Source organism: Nothobranchius furzeri, chromosome 4 (genome assembly GCF_043380555.1).
Source record: "Nothobranchius furzeri strain GRZ-AD chromosome 4, NfurGRZ-RIMD1, whole genome shotgun sequence".
NCBI lineage: Eukaryota > Metazoa > Chordata > Actinopteri > Cyprinodontiformes > Nothobranchiidae > Nothobranchius > Nothobranchius furzeri.
Window position 1 is genome coordinate 64,493,929 of NC_091744.1, and position 18,116 is coordinate 64,512,044.

The following is an 18,116-nucleotide window of genomic DNA, read 5'->3' on the forward strand; positions in this document are numbered from 1 at the left end:
AACTTCAAAACCACTTGGTAGAAAATATAGATAAATGATCTGAACTTGGAAGCTAGCTTTGTTTTGGAGATTTCCGTACATCCATTATTTTGAAAGTATTGTCCGGAAACGTGAACGTGGCTTTAGTAAACTTGTCTGAATGTCTTGTGTAGTCCTGGGAGGGACTTCGTGGGTTACTTGAAGTACAGAGAAACAACAGGTGGTAAAAATACAGGCTGGAGGAGCTGCTGAAACGATGAACAAAGATGGCTTTACTAGAACTGTACACGAAGGTAAAATCTCCATTTTTCCTTTGTTAGTAACATGTTTGATGTGTTTAGGTTAATGGAGACATATGGAAACTCTTCCAGCACATTTAATGCTGAGTGGATCCACAGGAATTCAAAAGAAGACATTTACCAACTGTTTTAGATTTATTCTCATGTTGTAGAAGTTTTAGTTTAATAATATAAACCGTTTAGCATAGCATGATTGGTTTACACATTGTTGTTCTGTCTTCACCTGACCTGCTTCAGTTTAACAGAGTGTGGATACCAGACACAGAACATGTGTGGAAGTCCGCTGAAATCACAAGAGATTTCCATCCTGGTGAAAATGCCCTTGGATTACTTCTGGAAGATGGCACTGTAAGCAAAATGTAACAGATAAAATATTTTACAAGGAACTATAATGCCTTAAACGGGGGAGAGAATCAGCAGCTGACCTGATTGTTGTGTAACTTGTCCCTCCCAACAGGAGCACCAGTACCCTGTTGACCCATCTGAACCCAGCCTCCCTCCTCTACGAAACCCGGACATACTGGTGGGTGAGAATGACCTCACAGCTCTCAGCTACCTCCACGAGCCTGCAGTCCTGCATAATCTCAAAGTGCGATTTGTTGAATCCAGGATCATCTATACCTACTGTGGTAAGGCTGCAAGAAACTTGTAGTCTTTTATGTCTGTTTGCTGAGGCGTGGACAGTCGCCGGCTCATATTGTTCTGTCCCCTCTTTTCCAGGGATTATTCTAGTTGCTGTAAATCCTTATAAACAGCTTCCCATCTATGGAGATGCAATCATTAATGCCTACTCTGGGCAGAACATGGGCGACATGGACCCCCATATATTTGCTGTGGCAGAGGAAGCATATAAGCAGATGGCCAGGTAATACGACCTCAGAGAGCCACTTAAACCATATGGAATGGGTAAAGCAGTATGCTATCTCTTTGTTTTCTGTTTCAGAAATCACAAGAACCAGTCTATAATTGTGAGCGGAGAGTCTGGAGCTGGTAAAACGGTGTCGGCTCGATATGCGATGAGGTACTTCGCTGTTGTGAGCAAATCTGGGAGTAAAACGCGAGTTGAGGACAAAGTGTTGGCATCTAATCCAATAACAGAGGTACATGTTTTTTATTAAAATAAGACACATTTCTTGATTTATCTGTAGTGGCAAAAAAGATGCCATTTCAGAATCTTTATGATTTGGTTTGTTTTCTTTAAGGCAATAGGAAATGCAAAAACCACTCGAAATGACAACAGCAGCCGATTTGGAAAGTACACAGAGATCAGCTTCGACAGGAGGTACCGGATCATTGGAGCCAACATGAGGACTTACCTATTAGAGAAATCCAGAGTAGTTTTTCAGGTGTGTATGAGATGAGGATTTTTTTCATTTTTAATCATTAAAATAATAATTTTTTTTCTTTCTAGGCAGAGAATGAGCGTAATTATCATATATTCTACCAAATGTGCTCTTGTGCAGAGTCATCAGAGTTCAAGAGTCTGAGACTGTGTGAGTGTTTCCTCTGGTTTCCTTTTAAAGGAGATCTCAAGTGCAGTCGTGTACATTTTACCTGTAGAAATTCTTACAGTAATATGTTTTTTGATTGGCAGCAAGTGCAGATAAATTCAGGTACACCTGTATGGGAGGTGACATCGCCATTGACGGTGTAGATGACAAAAAGGACATGGAAGAGACTCGACGGACCTTTTCACTGCTGGGTAAAGCCAGCGCTTTATCTGTACCTCTATTCTGATCACTTTTAGCTTTATTGTGCTTCTTTTTGCCTTTTTTGTCTTTACAGGTTTGAAAGAAGATTTTCAGTCAGACATATTTAAAGTCCTAGCAGCAATTCTTCATCTGGGGAATGTTGAGATCAAAAGTTTGGGAGATGACCGATCATCGGTTCCAGTAGGTTTTTGATTTTTAGACATTACCAGAGTTAAGTAGAGTTCTTGATGTGTGTGTTTTGCAGCCCAGAGATCCCCATCTTGCCATTTTGTGTGACTTGTTGGGCGTGAGGTCAGACATGCTGGTGCGCTGGCTGTGCCATCGACGAATCGTTCTGGTGGCTGAGACGGTTGTGAAGCCGGTGGCCAGAGAGCGAGCGCTAGCTGCCAGAGATGCTATGGCTAAGCAGATCTACGCCCATCTCTTTGACTGCATCATCAGCAGGATCAACACAGCACTGCAAGTTCCTGGAAAGCAGCATGCTTTCATAGGTGTTCTGGACATTTATGGGTAATGCTAATGAGTTTTTATTTTTTTGCCTTCTGCTGGTCTCTTCTCTCTTTATAATTTGTTTTTTGTCCTCAGCTTTGAAACGTTTGACATTAACAGTTTTGAGCAGTTTTGCATCAACTACGCCAACGAGAAGCTCCAGCAGCAGTTTAACTTGGTACGCAGATCTGTCACCCGCTGTCGCATAACGTCATCCATTCAGAGAGTCACTGCTGTTTTGTCTTCAGCATGTTTTCAAGCTGGAGCAGGAGGAGTACATGAAAGAAGACATTCCCTGGACACTGATAGATTTCTATGACAACCAGCCCGTCATCGACCTGATTGAAGCCAAGATGGGGATCCTCGATCTGCTTGATGAAGAATGTTTAGTAAGATTTGAACTTATTTAAATATAACATTTAGATTTTCTTTTAATTGTGTTTAAATATTGTTTTCCTTTTACAGTTCCCTCAAGGAACCGACCAGAGCTGGCTGCAGAAGCTGTACAACTACCTGGATGCCAATCCTTTATTTGAGAAGCCCAGGTTATCAAATGAGGCGTTTGTGATTCAGCACTTTGCTGACAAGGTGGAGTCTAGTAGCTTAAGCGTACACCTCGTGTAGCTTTCAAAACAGCCACCGCTCACAGAAGAATTACTCCAATCACACCTGAAGTATTTAAACTCTCCGGTTCTTTTGACCCTCAGAGAGCCTTTACAACAGTTTAGTCTAAAAGCAGCTAATGCACGCCAACAACCATGGTCACTTTATAAGAAACGGTCAACCTAACATGCATGTTGTAGGACTGCAGGGTATCTGCGGGTCCTTAAAAAGTCTTAAAAAGTCTTAAATTTGCTTTTCCAAATTTAAGGCCTTAAAAATCCTTAAAAATGACAAATAATCCTTAAATACAGTTTCCAAAGGTCTTAAATAACCAAAGACCCAATAAACAAGATTATTTTATTTCTATAAAATTTTCGTGAATTTCTAGTTAGTTCAGCATTTTTTGTGTATGATGTTGGCGTAAGTGGAACCGTACACATTCGGTTGGTTGTGAAAGGGGCCTATTTTTAGATGAGCACATTAGCTGGTTAAGCTAGTGGGAGCTTGCGCCATGGGGAAGTGCAAGTTTAATGGTAACTGGATGGTTAATCCCAAGTTCGTGACGTGGTTAGCACCGGTTCCAGGCAATAGCTGGAAATTATAGCTTAAATGTAATGAAAAAAAAAAACAGCTTAAATTTGGTCAAAGTGGCCTTAAAAAGGTCTTAAAAAGTCTTAAATTTGGCTCCCTTAAACCTGCAGATACCCTGGACTGTGGGAGGAAGCCCGAGGCTCTGGAGAAAACTCAGACAGGATGAAAATGACCGGAGAGTCAGCCAATCACATTTATTCTCTTATCCTACAAAGTTATTACATTAAAGGTATAATTACGTACCATCAAAATTAATACAAAGGTCCAATAAACTTGTGTCCAGGAACTTTTCTGTATTTTAGTGGCCATTTCTCTGAGATCACTTGATTTATTTCACCTTTTCAGCCTAATGAATGAAGTAATGGTTGATACTGAAATCCCATATTTAAATTCTATTTATTGGCAAATGTGATTAAAATGTTTATCATTTATTGTTTTTAAATATGAAACCGGGTTCGAGAACTCAACTTGTTAAAAAGGCTCTTATAAACCTAGAAATAGGCAAATATAACCGATCTGGTGTTAAACAGGTGGAATATCAGTGCAGAGGTTTTCTTGAGAAGAACCGAGACGCCCTTTATGAAGAACTTGTTGACACAATGAGAGCCAGTAAGGTGATCAAGGTTCTCTTTTTCCCTTTTTTGCTTAAAATGATGACTTTAATGGCATTTTTTTCCCCTAACATGTTTCTTTGTTTGAATATATTCCCAGTTTTCTTTTCTGGGAAATTTTTTCCAAGAGGAGCAAAAAGCATCGAGCAGTAAAAGTGTTAAAGTGAAGCCAGCCAGGCCTTCAGTGAAACCAGCCAATAAGCAGCTGAGAACATCTGTGGGAGATAAGGTGGAGGCTGTTGCACTCTACATTCATTCTGCTCGCTTTAGACTGAACTCAATAAAGTTTCCTTGGGTGTGTTTGTAGTTCTGCAGCTCCTTGTCTTTACTGATGGAAACTCTGAACGCCACCACCCCTCACTATGTCCGCTGCATTAAGCCTAATGATGAAAAGCTTCCTTTTGAGTACACACACTCTTCAATTTTGAATTCCTACAATTAGCTCTTTGCTCAGCTCGTGTTCTAGTTTTTAGTGTTTGCTCGCGTTTTCAGGTATGACTCTGGGAGAGTGGTACAGCAGCTGCGAGCATGCGGAGTCCTTGAAACCATCCGGATCAGTGCGCAGAGCTACCCATCCAGGTCAGGTAATTTGTGTAAATGATGGGTTCTCTTTTCTTCACTGTCTAACGTGGCTTTTGTGTTTCAGGTGGACATACATTGAGTTTTACAGCCGATACAGTATCTTGATGTCGCATGTAGAGGCAGACCGCAGTGACAAGAAGCAAACCTGCAAAAATGTGCTGCAGAGGCTGATCCAGGTCAGCTCCGAGTTCCTTATGCGCCTCTTGATTTGACATCATCAAGATCTGCACTTTTTGTTTTCATCTCCAGGATTCCAACCAGTACAAATTTGGCCGTACAAAGATCTTCTTCCGAGCTGGTCAGGTAGCTTATCTAGAGAAGCTTCGTCTGGATCGACTTCGAGGAGCCTGTGTGAGCATTCAGAAACACGTTCGTGGATGGAGCCAGAGGAGGAAGTACCTAAAGATGAGGGATGCTGCCATCATCCTTCAACAGTACATCCGAGGAAAGCGGATGATCCGGTTAGATTCGTTCATGCTACAGTTTTGTTGCTTTTTCTCTAGAATGTAAGTTTTAAAGCTGACCAGCGCTGTTAAACATGCAGGAAAACGGTGAGTGCTGCAACACTGAAGCAGGGCTGGGCTTCTGTGGTGATCCAGAGACACTGGAGAGGATACCGCATGAAGCGGATCTACCAGGTGGTCCGCACGGCCTCCGTCACCATCCAAGCCTTCACACGGGGCTGGATGGCCAGAAAACGCTACAAGAAGGTAACAACAGTCGATTCATTATTTATTATTCTGGAATACTGATGTTCTGATGTTTTTCAGATGATAGAGGAGCGCAAAGCTCTGATTCTACAGAAGTACGCCAGAGCGTGGCTGGTGCGCCGGCGTTTTCAAACCATGCGTCGGCTGGTGCTCAACGTCCAGCTCTCTTACAGAGTTCAGCAGCTCAGGAAGAAGATCGAAGAGCAGGTGAGGATGCTTCTGAAGGCAGCTTTCAGGTTTCATTCCAACTAGCTAATCACAAGCTTCCCAACAGAGTAAAGAGAATCGTGGCTTGATGGAAAGGCTGACCAGTTTGGCCAACTCCAATTCTCAAACTGTGGACAGACTGCAAGGCCTGGAAATACAGCTGGAAAAAGTGACCAATCAGAAGGTTTCTCTGGAGGAAAGCGAGAGGAGATCAAAGGAGGAAGCAACTCTAGTCAGTCTGAAGGTTTAATCTCAGTTCGTTCTTCTGAGTTTGTAGCTTGATTTTCAGCTTTTTACTGTTTAAGATGATCACTCAGCTTCAGAAGGAAATGGAGTCCCTGAGTCTCGGAAAGCAGATGTTGGAGAAAAAGTTTGAAGCTTCTATCAGAGAATCTAAAGGTAAACAGAGTCTTCTATGCATTGGTTCATTACACACTGGTGCTTTCTAAAGATCTTAAGGCAACTTCATTGTTTTGACTGTTTTTGCTGCACGTTACAGAGAAATTTGATCAAGTCAAAAGAAGTCTTCTGGACGAGAAAGAAAATGAAGCCAGACTTAGAAAGTAAGTCGATCTAAAATATGCAACACGTGGATCCATCCGTCTGACGTTCGTACATCTTTTCAAACCAGGATTGCGGAGAACAACTCTGAGATCCAGAAACAGGACCACGAGAAGGAGGTGGAAGCTCTAAAGGAGGAGATAAAGAGACTAAAGGAGGACAGAGTTGGTCTGCAGAGGAGGATAGAGGAGGGGGTGCAGGTGAACTCTGACCTGCAGGAGCAGGTCGTTCAGCTCACCAAACACGTCAAGGTGATTCCTGAGCTGCGCAGAGATCTGAACAACCTCCAGAACCAGAGGAACAACCTCGACCGTCAGATGAAGGAGCAGTCGGAACAAGCAACAGGTTTAGATGTTAAACCTTCACTTAAAATAAAAATCAAACTTCTGACTCGTATGAAATGTCTAATGACTGAATATTTGTCTGCAGCTAAGGTTAAGAGGACTGTGAGACAGATTCTTGGTGGTCTTGTAGAAGAGGAGAAGCTTTTGGGGTAAATCTTTTTTTTTTTCTTGTGTCTTTTCTGTGATTTTTTTTCATCTTTTAAGAAAAGCATCTCACACATAGTTTCTGTGAAGGCTAACTCCACACGACTCTGAGATTTATGAACCAGATGATCTGCTGAAGGCTTTCGAGGGGCTGCAAGAAGCCACCAGGTCTCCGTTTCACTGTGATCCTTTACAATCAGCGGGGTAACTACATTTTTACACAAAACTTCATAATTGTTTGCAGGATTCTGGAAAACCACCAGAAGGAGCAGAAGGAGAGCTATGAAGCTCGATTGGAGGGTTTGATACTAAAAATGGACCACCTTCAAAATGAGAACGGCAAGCTGCAAAATCTGTTCCAGGAAAAAAGTAACGTCAACGAAAATATTCGCCAGGAAGTGTCGAGGCTCAGCAGCGAGAACTCTGTGTGTAAATGAATCTCAAGCTTACATCATGGATAAGGATGGGACGCAGAGCGTTGGTGTGAAGTGTGTTTTAATGTGACGCCACAGGTGATACCGGAGCTGAAACAGCAGGTTTCTGAGCTGCAGAGACAAAAGCAGGAGCTGGAAGGCCTCATCAGGGATCAGAGCCAAGAGTTAGCAGGTTGACGCGTTTCCTGTCAGAATCTCACAAAAATAAACTCCTTTCTGCTCAGTTTCATAACCACTCTTCTGTTTGTGTCTCCTAAAAGAGAAAAACGTGGAGATAAGGAACGTTCTTCACAGGAAGATTACAGAAGAAAGCTCACAGCGCAGGTAAGCCCGCTCTTCAGGAGAGTTTGCTTCTCATGTAAAGGATTTTTCATCATGTTTTAAACGATGTGTGTGTTTCAGGTACTTTGAGGAGAAAGCCAAAGAGCTGGAGGAGGCAAAAGGAGAGCTCCAAGGGAGGATCGAGGAGCTGGTGGAGGAGAATGCTCACCTGAAGAGGCAGCAGCTGATGGAGGGAGAAGCAAAGAACAAACTGAGGGAGGAGACGTCACGCTTGACTGCTGAGAACATGGTGTGTTTGTGGGTCAGAGAGGGAGATTTAAAATGTCCTCCCAACTGGCAGAAACACATTTCCTTTGTTTTCCAGGACTTTGAAGAGCAGCTGGACCAGAAAGACCGACTGATAAAGAAACTCCAGAATCAAATAAAGTGTCTGGAGACATCACAGAAAGGTAGAGCTGCAGATTCTACAACAGGTTGTCTTTTAATTGAATGTTTTTTATTTATTCATTCATCTTTTGCTCATGCAGCAAAACAAAACACAACATCCATTATTCCCAAAGAATTCCTCGGCATGTTGGAATACAGGAGAGAGCACGAACCACGGCTCATTCAGAACATCATCCTTGGTACTTTACTCTCTAACGATGGTATTTAAGGGGCTTTTTGTTGAGTTTGAGCAGCTGTGTGAGCTATGATGTTTGTCCACAGACCTGAAACCCAAAGGGGTGGTGGTGAGTATGATCCCCACCCTGCCCGCTCACATCCTGTTCATGTGCGTGCGGCATGCAGATTACCTGAACGACGACACCAAACTCAAGTCTCTGATGAACGCGATCATTACTGCCATCAAAAAGGTCGTCATGGTGAGGAAAACCCTCCATCCTCTGTCCAAGACCCCTGGACCTGTATGGCATGTATGAAGAATGTGTGCAATTAAACAGAAATGAATGATTTAGAAATCATTTAAATTATGAATATTTAAAGTAAACTAGCCACAGGTGCACCACGGGACGTAGTAAAAGTCTTTTGTATAGATACTAAAATAGATGCTGGTGGATTATTTATTCAATGCCAGTAATTAACTCCATTACTCATCGCTGCCTCCCCTGCTTGGGCAGTAAACAAAAACAGGCATGCTGGTCCTATGTGCATGCTTACTAACAGATCTGGTTTGACCCACTTGAGTAAAACAAAATAATATTGTGTTATGCTAGCTGTAGAAAAATGCTGATGAAAGATGTTTCAAACTGAGGAAGATCCAGTTTGATTTGTCTGAGACGTTTGATCCGAGGTATTTATTTCTGTTTTAGTCTCACCACAGAAACATGGAGTTGTTGTCCTTCTGGCTCTCAAACACATACCAGCTGCTCAACTGTCTGAAACAGTACAGTGGAGAGGAGGTATGAGTTTACTCACCTGTAGACACTTTGAACCTCTGCGTATTCTCACACAGAATCGAACCGTCCTGCTTTTCAGGAGTTCCAGAAACAGAGCACCCCTCGGCAGAAAAAGAACTGTTTGCAGAACTTTGATTTGTCCGAACACAGACAGATTCTCAGCGACCTGGCCATACACATCTACCACCAGCTCATCAGGGTCATGCAGAAGACTCTCGCTCCCGCTATTGGTGTTTGAAGAAAGGAATAAAAGCATCACCACATACAGAAAAATTTTCTTTTAGTTAAACTAACTCGTGCTTTTGTGTTCTTAATAGTTCCTGGAATGCTGGAGCACGAGAGTCTACAGGGAATTTCCAGCATGAAACCGACGGGTTTCAGAAAACGCTCCAACAGCGTTTACAACGAGGCTGAGAGCTACACCATCTCCTCCATCCTGCAGCAGCTCTCCAACTTCCACGCCGCTATGAGCCACCACGGCATGGAGAGGTGCCTCATCAAACAGTCCATCAAACAGCTGTTCTTCCTGGTGAGCGCCACCACCTTTAACCAAATCATGCTCCGCAAAGACATGTGCTCCTGCAGGAAAGGGATGCAGATCAGGTCAGTGAGGTTCAACTTTTTGAAATCTGAAGGAAAAAAAGGAAGCTTTGGTTTTAACGTAGCCGTGTTCTTTTAGATGTAACATTAGTTATCTAGAGGAGTGGCTGAAGGAGAAGGAGCTACAGAGCTCTAATGCCATCGATACGTTGAGGCCGCTGGCTCAGGCTGCCTGGCTGCTGCAAGTCAACAAGTCCACTGATGAGGACGCTAAAGAGATCGCTGACAATTGCACCGAGCTCAGCCCTGTTCAGGTACCTCGTGCGCCAACATTTATTATCTAACTGCTTTTTATAACTTTTCTTAAACTCTGGAGGCAAAACTCAAATGTATTTTGCAGATTGTCAAGATTCTGAATTCCTACACGCCCATAGATGATTTTGAGAAAAGAGTAACATCATCATTTGTCCGCAGAGTTCAGGCAAGCTTCAATGTGCTGGATTTTTATGAAGTATTTACTTTTTATTAAAACTAAAGTTGTGTGCTTTGTTGCAGTCGTTACTGCAGGACCATGAAGGGTCTTCACAGCTGATGCTGGACACAGATCATCGTTTCCAGGTCACGTTTCCTTTCTGTTCCTCCTCCATGGCTCTCGAGTTGCTGCAGGTCCCGAGCAGCCTTCAGCTGGACTTCCTGACCAAGATCTGACCTTTGACCTTTCACTCTTCATGACTTGCTGATTCTCCAGTGGCCTTTGTTTAAAGAATTTTTAATATAAATGTAAGAAGGATTTAGAAATACTGAAGTAATTTTCTTCTCAGTGATCTAGATTCAAAAGATGTTTCGTTTTAGCTTTTAAGTAAATAAACTTGCAGTTTTGTCACGCCATTTTTAGGTCTTAATTACATGTGTGTGTGTGTGTGTATTATAACAGTTTATATCAATGCTTTATAAATTTTATTGATTTCATTAGATTTCAGTCAGTTGGACAGTAAAATTGTTGCTTTATCATCATGATTAATCTTTAACACCTCAAACAGGTGTGTTATAGCAACCCAATGCTACATTTTGTTTATGTACGGCAAAATTATTTCTATAAAGTGATTAAAAACCTTGTTTTTACCAATGTTCTTTATCATAAAAATAACTCATTCTCAAGTCCAGCTGGCTAGCAGGGAGCCTGACAGCGGAGACTTTAAGCGGGTTGCTGAAATGAAATAATCGCTCTTGACTACCAGCATTAGGTGTCACAGTTGACTCAAAATTGTACGGTTGTGGACCTTCAGCACCAAAATTGTAGAATTCTTGTTCCATATCTGGCAACATCTGGTAAAGCTCCATGTAAACAGCCACCAGTGAAGCAAACCACAGACACTGATATCTGTGATCAATATGATGTCTATGCAGTGAACGACTTCTCCCGTCACTTTTGGTGTTTTATTAGGAGGTGCTGTTTTTCAAGCAGATAATAAACACACTGGGAAGCAACAAAACATGGATCTCAGTCATAGTTACATCTGAACTGCTTATATAGGTCCTCCTGCATTTCGAATATGCTTAGATGGGTTTAAAGTGGAAGATGAACTTAAAAAATACACACTAAGCAAAATGATCAATATTCAAAATGTAAACTGTTTAGTTTAAAATGAACCATTTTAAACACAGCCGTTAAGGTCAATATATCCTTGCAATTCACCACTTTCTCTTTGGTGAGAGACAGATGGAAGGAACTGTCATTTTAGACGCGTGTCCTGAAAAGTCCTATATCCCAGTGGTATAGAACCCCCCAAAAAATTAGTAAATATTAACGCCTTGTAAACAATTGTTGCAAATCAAACCACTTATAGTCTTAAAGCATCCAGATGGAGTATCAGCATTATACCTGCGTCAACAAACCTGCCATTCCTATTCATGTCTACTGCCCTCTGGTGGTGGATTTACAATTGTTTGTCTATTACTGTTATAAGATTGCAAAATCAAACAAAATCGATTATTACAAAGTCAACGTTAACCACCAGATAGTTCAATTTGATCCTGTTCCTGCATAAAAGTCAGCATTCTGGACAGAAGCACGCAGGTTTGCATCATTAACAGCACACTGATCATGCTATTCTGCACACTTCCTCATGAATGCAGACAGACCGCGTTATTGCTTTGTAACGCAGGCGGCGGTGAGCTAATGTATTTATCTGTAGAGTAGTGAGGCTGGGCGCTGCTAAGGATGCAGCCTCATCACCAGGAAGTAGATCCTCCTCCCTCTATTGACACAGCAGGAGCATCGTCTCCCCGTGACGTCATGACAGCAGCAGCATCAGCTGTTAGCTCCGCTGTAAGCCGCTGTCCGTCGCTCCCCGCACAAAGTCAACATATATGAGATCCCCTCCAATCCCTGAAATGGCGACTCAGGAGGTACAGCTGAACGAGACTCTGGCTCATCTGAAGACCGAGTCGGAGACGCTGAAGACGAAACTGGAGGAGGAGAGAGCCAAGCTGCACGATGTCGAGCGTGAGTCCTGAAAATGGAGAGGCCTCCATCACTCCTCTCTTCACACCATGACGGCATAAATAACACTTTACTCTTATTAGTGTTATTGTGTGACGTGTTTTAGACTGAAGTCAGGCCCTGTAGCGTCCACAGGATGTTGGGATTAATTATCTGACTGGCCGGATGTGAGGATTAGACTATGTTTGCTTTCCGATGTTAAACGAATGTTTCCATCCTGATTTTTCCTCCTAGGAGCTCTTGTCTTATAGGATGCCTGAGGAATTTTGAAAAACTGTAACTAAAATAATAAAAAACGTGGAAAATGGCGTTTTAAAAATAGATTATTTCTATTTACAACAGATCAGACGGATTATTTTAATCCGACCATATAAATCAATCCTTACAGCTACCAGAAATGACAACAACAATAATAATAATCATTATTATTACTAGTAGTATTAGTACTATTGTGTTTGTTGTAATTAGTGCATCAGGTGGCGGAGAAGGTGGAGTCTCTGGGTCAGTTTGTCATGAAGACCCGCAGAACCCTGAAGGGACATGGCAACAAGGTCCTGTGTATGGACTGGTGTAAAGACAAGAGGAGGATCGTCAGCTCCTCACAGGTCACACATTTCACCTTTCAGCTACAGAGATCAGACTGTTCATGAGCTAGAGCCAGTTGGTTGTTCACTCATCCATCTCTTTTGGTGCAGGACGGAAAAGTGATTGTATGGGATGCCTTCACCACCAACAAGGTAATCCATTTATTGCAAAACCTTTATTAAAAACATCAAAGCCACTGGGATTACGTGTTACATCTGTAAAAACAAAGGAGCAGAACTGATCAGGCACATGTTTTTGGGATGCCATGGCACCATAAACTTGCTATAAAGGTTTCAGACAATGCACATTAACAATAAGAAGTTAGATCTAAATGTCTTTGTCCAAGAAATACCATTTACTGAAGAGGGAGGTTAGTGAATGGGTTACTTGGCAGGAAGAGGAAACATTTTAACAGATTATTCTCTCTTCACCTTTTTTATGTGTTTAGAACAAATTTCAAAACCTCAAGGTTTTATTTTAATTATAGCTGATTAATTCTCCCCAGTGCTGTCCCACTCATGCTGCTTTTTGATTGGATGTTTATTAGGAGCATGCTGTGACAATGCCGTGCACCTGGGTGATGGCCTGTGCCTACGCTCCATCTGGCTGCGCTGTAGCTTGTGGGTGGGTATGCTTGTTGCCTCCTGACATATAATCCTTTGATTATTTTTAATAAACCATGTTCATTTTCTCTGCCATAGGGGCCTGGATAATAAATGCTCTGTGTATCCTCTGTCTCTGGATAAAAACGAGAACCTAGCTGCAAAGAAGAAGTCAGTGGCGATGCACACAAACTACCTGTCTGCTTGTAGCTTCACCAACTCAGACATGCAGGTGAGGAGGCACAAAGTTAAAAATCACAGATGAAAGCAGCAGCTGCACATGCCTGACTTGGTTAATAATTCACTCCTGTTTTATTGTCCTGGTCACATGACATTTCACCATTTGGCTTGTAATAAATTAAAAAGCTACAGCCATATTTAGTAAATAGTGAAACTGGGGTGTAAAAATGTTAAAACCCCCTTTTCACCACAGTATGTCTAAATATTTAAACATATATTCACATAAAAATATTGAACATTCATTTTGAATTTAAACTAAATATGCATCATGGTATTCAAATCTAATTTTAAAATGTGATGTGTTTACACAAAATATTTTGAAAAAGCTTAAAAACAGAAGAAGATGACATAAATAAATAAATGTTATAAATAAACAAATAAAAGCTTTTATTTTGGAAGGCTACTTCAGTTCTACATCAGAATCTGAATGTCAGCTAAATGTATGCATTTATAGTGGTATTTAAATATAGCTTCACACAAACTTGAATCTAAATATTTATTATTTTTAATGTCGTTTTTTAAAGCTTCATGTAATAAAGTTTAGAGGTTAATTCTTGAATTTACTTTGATGTCTTTGACAATCACCATGGTCTTGATTCGGAAAAGGGTAGAATGCCTTCTCTGGGTCAGGAATGAGGTCCTGCCCCAAGTGGAGGAGTTTAAGTATCTCAGGGTCTTGTTCACTAGTGAGGGAAAACTGGAGCGTGAGATCGATGGGTGGATTTGTGCTACATCTGCAGTGATGCGGGCGTTGTCCCGGTCTGTCATGGTGAAGAGAGAGCTGAGCCAGAAGGCGAAGCTCTCGATTTACCAGTCGATCTACATTCCTACCCTCACCTATGGTCATGAGCTTTGGGTAGTGACCGAGAGAACGAGTGGCTGGGCTCTCCCTTAGAGATAGGGTGAGAAGCTTGGTCATTCGGGAGGGGCTTGGAGTAGACCCGCTGCTCCTCCATATTGAGAGGAGCCAGTTGAGGTGGCTCGGGCATCTGGTCAGGATGCCTCCTGGAAGCCTTCCTGGTGAGGTCTTCCGGGCACGTCCAACCGGGAGGAGACCTAAAGGTAGACCCAGGACACGGTGGAGGGACTATTAGTCTCAGGGAACGCCTTGGGATTCCCCCGGAGGAGCTGGCCCAAGTGGCTGGGGAGAGGGAAGTCTGGGTCTCTCGACTTAGGCTACTGCCCCCGCGACCCGACTCCGGATAAGCGGATGAAAATGGATGGATGGATGGACTTTGACAATCAGCACCCCATTACTCTCGTAGCACCATCATCTTAAGTAAGCATATACCTTTCCTCTCTTTGTCTGATTGTATTAAAGATCCTGACATCCAGTGGTGATGGAACATGTGCATTATGGGATGTTGAGAGTGGGCAGCTGCTGCAGAGTTTCCATGGACATGCAGCAGACGTACTGTGTCTGGACCTGGCTCCGTCTGAGACAGGAAACACTTTTGTTTCAGGGGTGAGCATGCTCTCTGTGCTGCTTATTTAAATGTTGGACGATTTTCATTGCCGGAGTCGCATTAATCTTTCCTGTTTCTGCAGGGCTGCGATAAGAAGGCTAACGTGTGGGACATGCGTTCAGGACAATGCATTCAGTCCTTTGAAACTCATGAATCAGACATAAACAGCGTGCGGTGAGTCACGGTCCTGATCAGAAAAAACGTGATTGCTATTCTGACTGACTTTGTTTTATAATGTAGCCCAATTTTTTTCTAATAGATACTACCCAAGTGGAGATGCTTTTGCATCTGGATCAGATGATGCCACAGTAAGTTAAACTGTTAAACACCTCAAAGGGACATTTTCAAGTAAACTGAAATCGGTTGTTTTTGTTTCAGTGTCGGCTTTATGACTTGAGGGCAGATAGAGAAGTGGCTATTTATTCCAAAGATAGCATCATATTTGGGGTCTCCAGTGTTGATTTCTCACTCAGTGGTATGATATTATTTCCCTTCAATACTACTTTTGAATATATGATCCTCAATATTATTTAAAGGTGTGGTGTACTTGTTTATTCAATACATTTGCAGTGTTCTCTATTATAAATCAATGCCTTATGAGTCATTTAAATTTAAAAAAAGCTATGCTGCTTCTGTTCTGAGATGCAGAAGTTTACTGGTGCAGAGGTGGGCTGAAAACAGCTGGATTGCTCATTATTATTAATGATATGCCCACACCTCAGTTCTGACTGGCTCACAGAACGTGTTCAGCCGTGTTGAAAAGTCACCATCACCAGGACACTCTCCGCTCTCTCTCCTTGTTGGAAAAAAACAACAACAAAACAAACGAAAGCCCTCCTGTGAGTGGGCGCGAGCCAAGATGGGCGAGGCCATGAGTACAAATCCAGTGTGACATAGATATGTGAGGATTTTCAGATCCTAGCATTTCGCTGTATTTTCTATCAGAAGCTGATGCAGGAGGTAGGTGTGAAGACAGTTTTCATGTTCAGCCTGCATGAAAACTCGGAGTGACCGATTTTATAATCAGAAATAATAAAAAAAAAATTTTCAGGGAACCACACGTTTAAATATTGAGGATCTTGGCTCTTTCTTTGCTTACAATTATTACTTTTTAAAGATCGCTGAAAAGATTTGTGTGTATTTTCATTTTAACAGGACGGCTACTGTTTGGTGGGTACAACGACTACACTATAAACGTCTGGGATGTTCTCAAAGGAACACGGGTCTCTATTCTGTTTGGACATGAGAACCGTGTCAGCACGCTGCGTGTCTCTCCCGATGGTACGGCCTTCTGCACAGGATCCTGGGATCACACTCTTCGGGTATGAGACTTTTTTGTAACCTCTGAGATAACTTTTCAAGTTTCAGTGACTTCTGCAGTGATTGCTGCTTTTTCCTTTTTCAGATCTGGGCTTGAGCGTCGAGCCACAGTGACCTAGATGCTGAAGACACACTGATGTTTCTGTTTGCTAGAAAACAATCACAGAGATGGAAACACTTCTTGGATGTAGATAGAGCATTTCAATAGCTTTGTACATACTCCAGTCTCCTGGACAAGGATAGATTTACATGTCAAAGAGTAATTAAACCAAATGGCACGCTTACATTTCATTAAAACTGAAAGAAAATAGCACAGAAATATAGGTGCAACTTTTATTTTAAAAAAATGAAGAAAATATAAATAGTAGTAACTTGCATTGGTCTAGGCTAGAAGTGATTCAGTAAAGTTATTATTACATTTGTCCACTTGAAAGGAAATTAGCTATTTATTTAATTTACACAAGGTAATAAAAAGAGCAAAAGCATTTAGAGAAGGAAGACTAAATAAGTCTGATTATATCACTGATTGGACCTAGAGGGAGGATAGGATAGCCCCTTCTGTGTGAAGTCAACACCATGAAGTTTTAAAAAAGGCACAGAAAATTATATATTTCAGTTTTAAACCAGTTGAGCTGTGGACTAGAGAAATCTCTGGCCTTAAATACAAAAAAAAATCTGCTAATTTGAACTATTATTCAAAGAAACAGACAAAAATGTCACTATTATCAATGATGGTTCACCTGTCATACTTATACTAAGAAGGTAGATAAAAAGTTTTACATTCATGTTGATTTCTATCTTTAGTTATACAAATTGTTCACTTCCTGTTTACTTTTCTGCTGTATAAGAAACCAAAAAGTCTACGAATTCAGTAACAACTGACCACATTATTTATGCATTTATTTATTTTTGTGGTTCCCCTCTTGTGGTTTTACATTTAGGGAGATTAGGAAAATGTAGTCCCTCCTGTGCAGCTTTGATGGCTGTAAAGTTCACATTCACTGTAATTATTTTACTGTAGTTTAGTGTACAGATATCCAAGGGACTGTTATTCAGAATATTACAAACATAATAAACAGAATTTTGAATATTGCTCTTGTGTCTGTCATTCTTTATCTTTATATTACAGAGATTTTTTTATTATCAGGGAAAAAGTCTTGGAGTGAGATTTTATTTATTTAAATTTTGTGTGTGTAGGTGGGGTGGGGGGCGCTTTAGTTGCGGCAGTCTTTTAAAAATGAAATCACAGATCAACAATCCACAAATATGTAATTTTCAATAAAAGCAAATGATACATTAGTCTGTAGCTAGCTGCTAATTGCTCCTGCTTTAGCTCAGTAATTTGATTATGTTGAACGCAGGTAATTAAAATAGATTGATTGAGTTTTAGTGCTGCTAACACTAATTTGAACTCTGTTTTAGTTTTAAGAAGTATGTTTTCTTTTGAAGGAATCTCCAGGAAGTGCTAATGACTAATGCACTGGGTTATAGTTATGAACTTCTTGTAGAAACAAAGTTCGTCCAGCAGAGAGCAGTAAAATTCTCAATCTCGAAAATCAGGTTGAATTATCGTATTCGCATCTAGTTGACCTAATACGGGAAACATTCGTGTCCCGGTGACCCTGATGGCCGTTTCGTCACTGCACAAAACCATTGGTTTAAAAATTGTTACGTAAGTATAATACGATTTTTTTTAGCTAAATTAAAAGAGAAAAGCCTGTTGGAGCGAGGTTCTGTCGCAAACGCCAAATCGCTGCAGTATTTATTTTATTTTGAAATCCTTTAAATGAATTGCTTTTATTAACTATTGTAACTTTGTGAGTGAAGTTCTTAATCTTCTTTGTTTCCCCCTTCTTCTCCTTAATATATTAAATATATATATAACAAGAGACAAAAATGCATTATATTTTCCAGC

General features: G+C 41.2%; 2 protein-coding genes across 4 annotated transcripts; both read left to right on the forward strand.

Moving 5' to 3' along the window:
* The first annotated feature begins 132 nt into the window (after positions 1–132).
* myo5c (myosin VC) lies at positions 133–10,607 on the forward strand. Of its 3 annotated transcripts, XM_015964237.3 has the most exons (40): positions 134–272; positions 516–626; positions 736–907; positions 999–1,143; positions 1,222–1,378; positions 1,481–1,624; positions 1,690–1,771; positions 1,873–1,980; positions 2,064–2,170; positions 2,235–2,500; positions 2,576–2,657; positions 2,728–2,868; positions 2,945–3,067; positions 4,204–4,287; positions 4,385–4,513; positions 4,592–4,689; positions 4,777–4,863; positions 4,931–5,042; positions 5,116–5,327; positions 5,411–5,576; positions 5,637–5,783; positions 5,851–6,015; positions 6,089–6,182; positions 6,283–6,346; positions 6,415–6,689; positions 6,774–6,837; positions 6,923–7,000; positions 7,077–7,257; positions 7,345–7,438; positions 7,527–7,590; positions 7,669–7,837; positions 7,913–7,997; positions 8,076–8,174; positions 8,257–8,411; positions 8,859–8,948; positions 9,025–9,175; positions 9,263–9,548; positions 9,625–9,799; positions 9,886–9,966; positions 10,041–10,607. In XM_015964237.3, exons 1-40 carry the CDS (start codon positions 246–248, stop codon positions 10,191–10,193), a joined length of 5,223 nt encoding a protein of 1,740 aa, XP_015819723.1. In that variant the 5' UTR covers positions 134–245; the 3' UTR covers positions 10,194–10,607. The 3 variants fall into 3 exon arrangements, with proteins under 3 accessions (XP_054588949.1, XP_070406447.1, XP_015819723.1); XM_054732974.2 differs by having other exon boundaries at positions 133–272; positions 4,204–4,296; positions 7,913–8,174; XM_070550346.1 differs by having other exon boundaries at positions 133–272; positions 7,913–8,174.
* A 1,012-nt stretch (positions 10,608–11,619) lies between these two features.
* Positions 11,620–17,294, forward strand: gnb5a (guanine nucleotide binding protein (G protein), beta 5a). The gene is made up of 11 exons (XM_015964240.3): positions 11,620–11,991; positions 12,457–12,593; positions 12,684–12,725; positions 13,121–13,197; positions 13,275–13,407; positions 14,737–14,880; positions 14,964–15,055; positions 15,141–15,189; positions 15,260–15,356; positions 16,037–16,203; positions 16,287–17,294. Exons 1-11 carry the CDS (start codon positions 11,856–11,858, stop codon positions 16,296–16,298), a joined length of 1,086 nt encoding a protein of 361 aa, XP_015819726.1. The 5' UTR covers positions 11,620–11,855; the 3' UTR covers positions 16,299–17,294.
* Positions 17,295–18,116: the final 822 nt, after the last annotated feature.

Excerpts from the sequence above, each read along its gene's own strand:
- myo5c (XM_054732974.2), top strand. The coding sequence starts at position 246 with ATGGCTTTACTAGAACTGTACACGAAG. Across the intron at positions 627-735 it reads TACTTCTGGAAGATGGCACT|GAGCACCAGTACCCTGTTGA; the intron begins GTAAGCAAAATG and ends CCCTCCCAACAG. Across the intron at positions 2,501-2,575 it reads GGTGTTCTGGACATTTATGG|CTTTGAAACGTTTGACATTA; the intron begins GTAATGCTAATG and ends TTTTGTCCTCAG.
- gnb5a (XM_015964240.3), top strand. The coding sequence starts at position 11,856 with ATGAGATCCCCTCCAATCCCTGAAATGGCGACTCAGGAGGTACAGCTG. Across the intron at positions 12,726-13,120 it reads ATGCCTTCACCACCAACAAG|GAGCATGCTGTGACAATGCC; the intron begins GTAATCCATTTA and ends GATGTTTATTAG. Across the intron at positions 13,408-14,736 it reads TCACCAACTCAGACATGCAG|ATCCTGACATCCAGTGGTGA; the intron begins GTGAGGAGGCAC and ends ATTGTATTAAAG.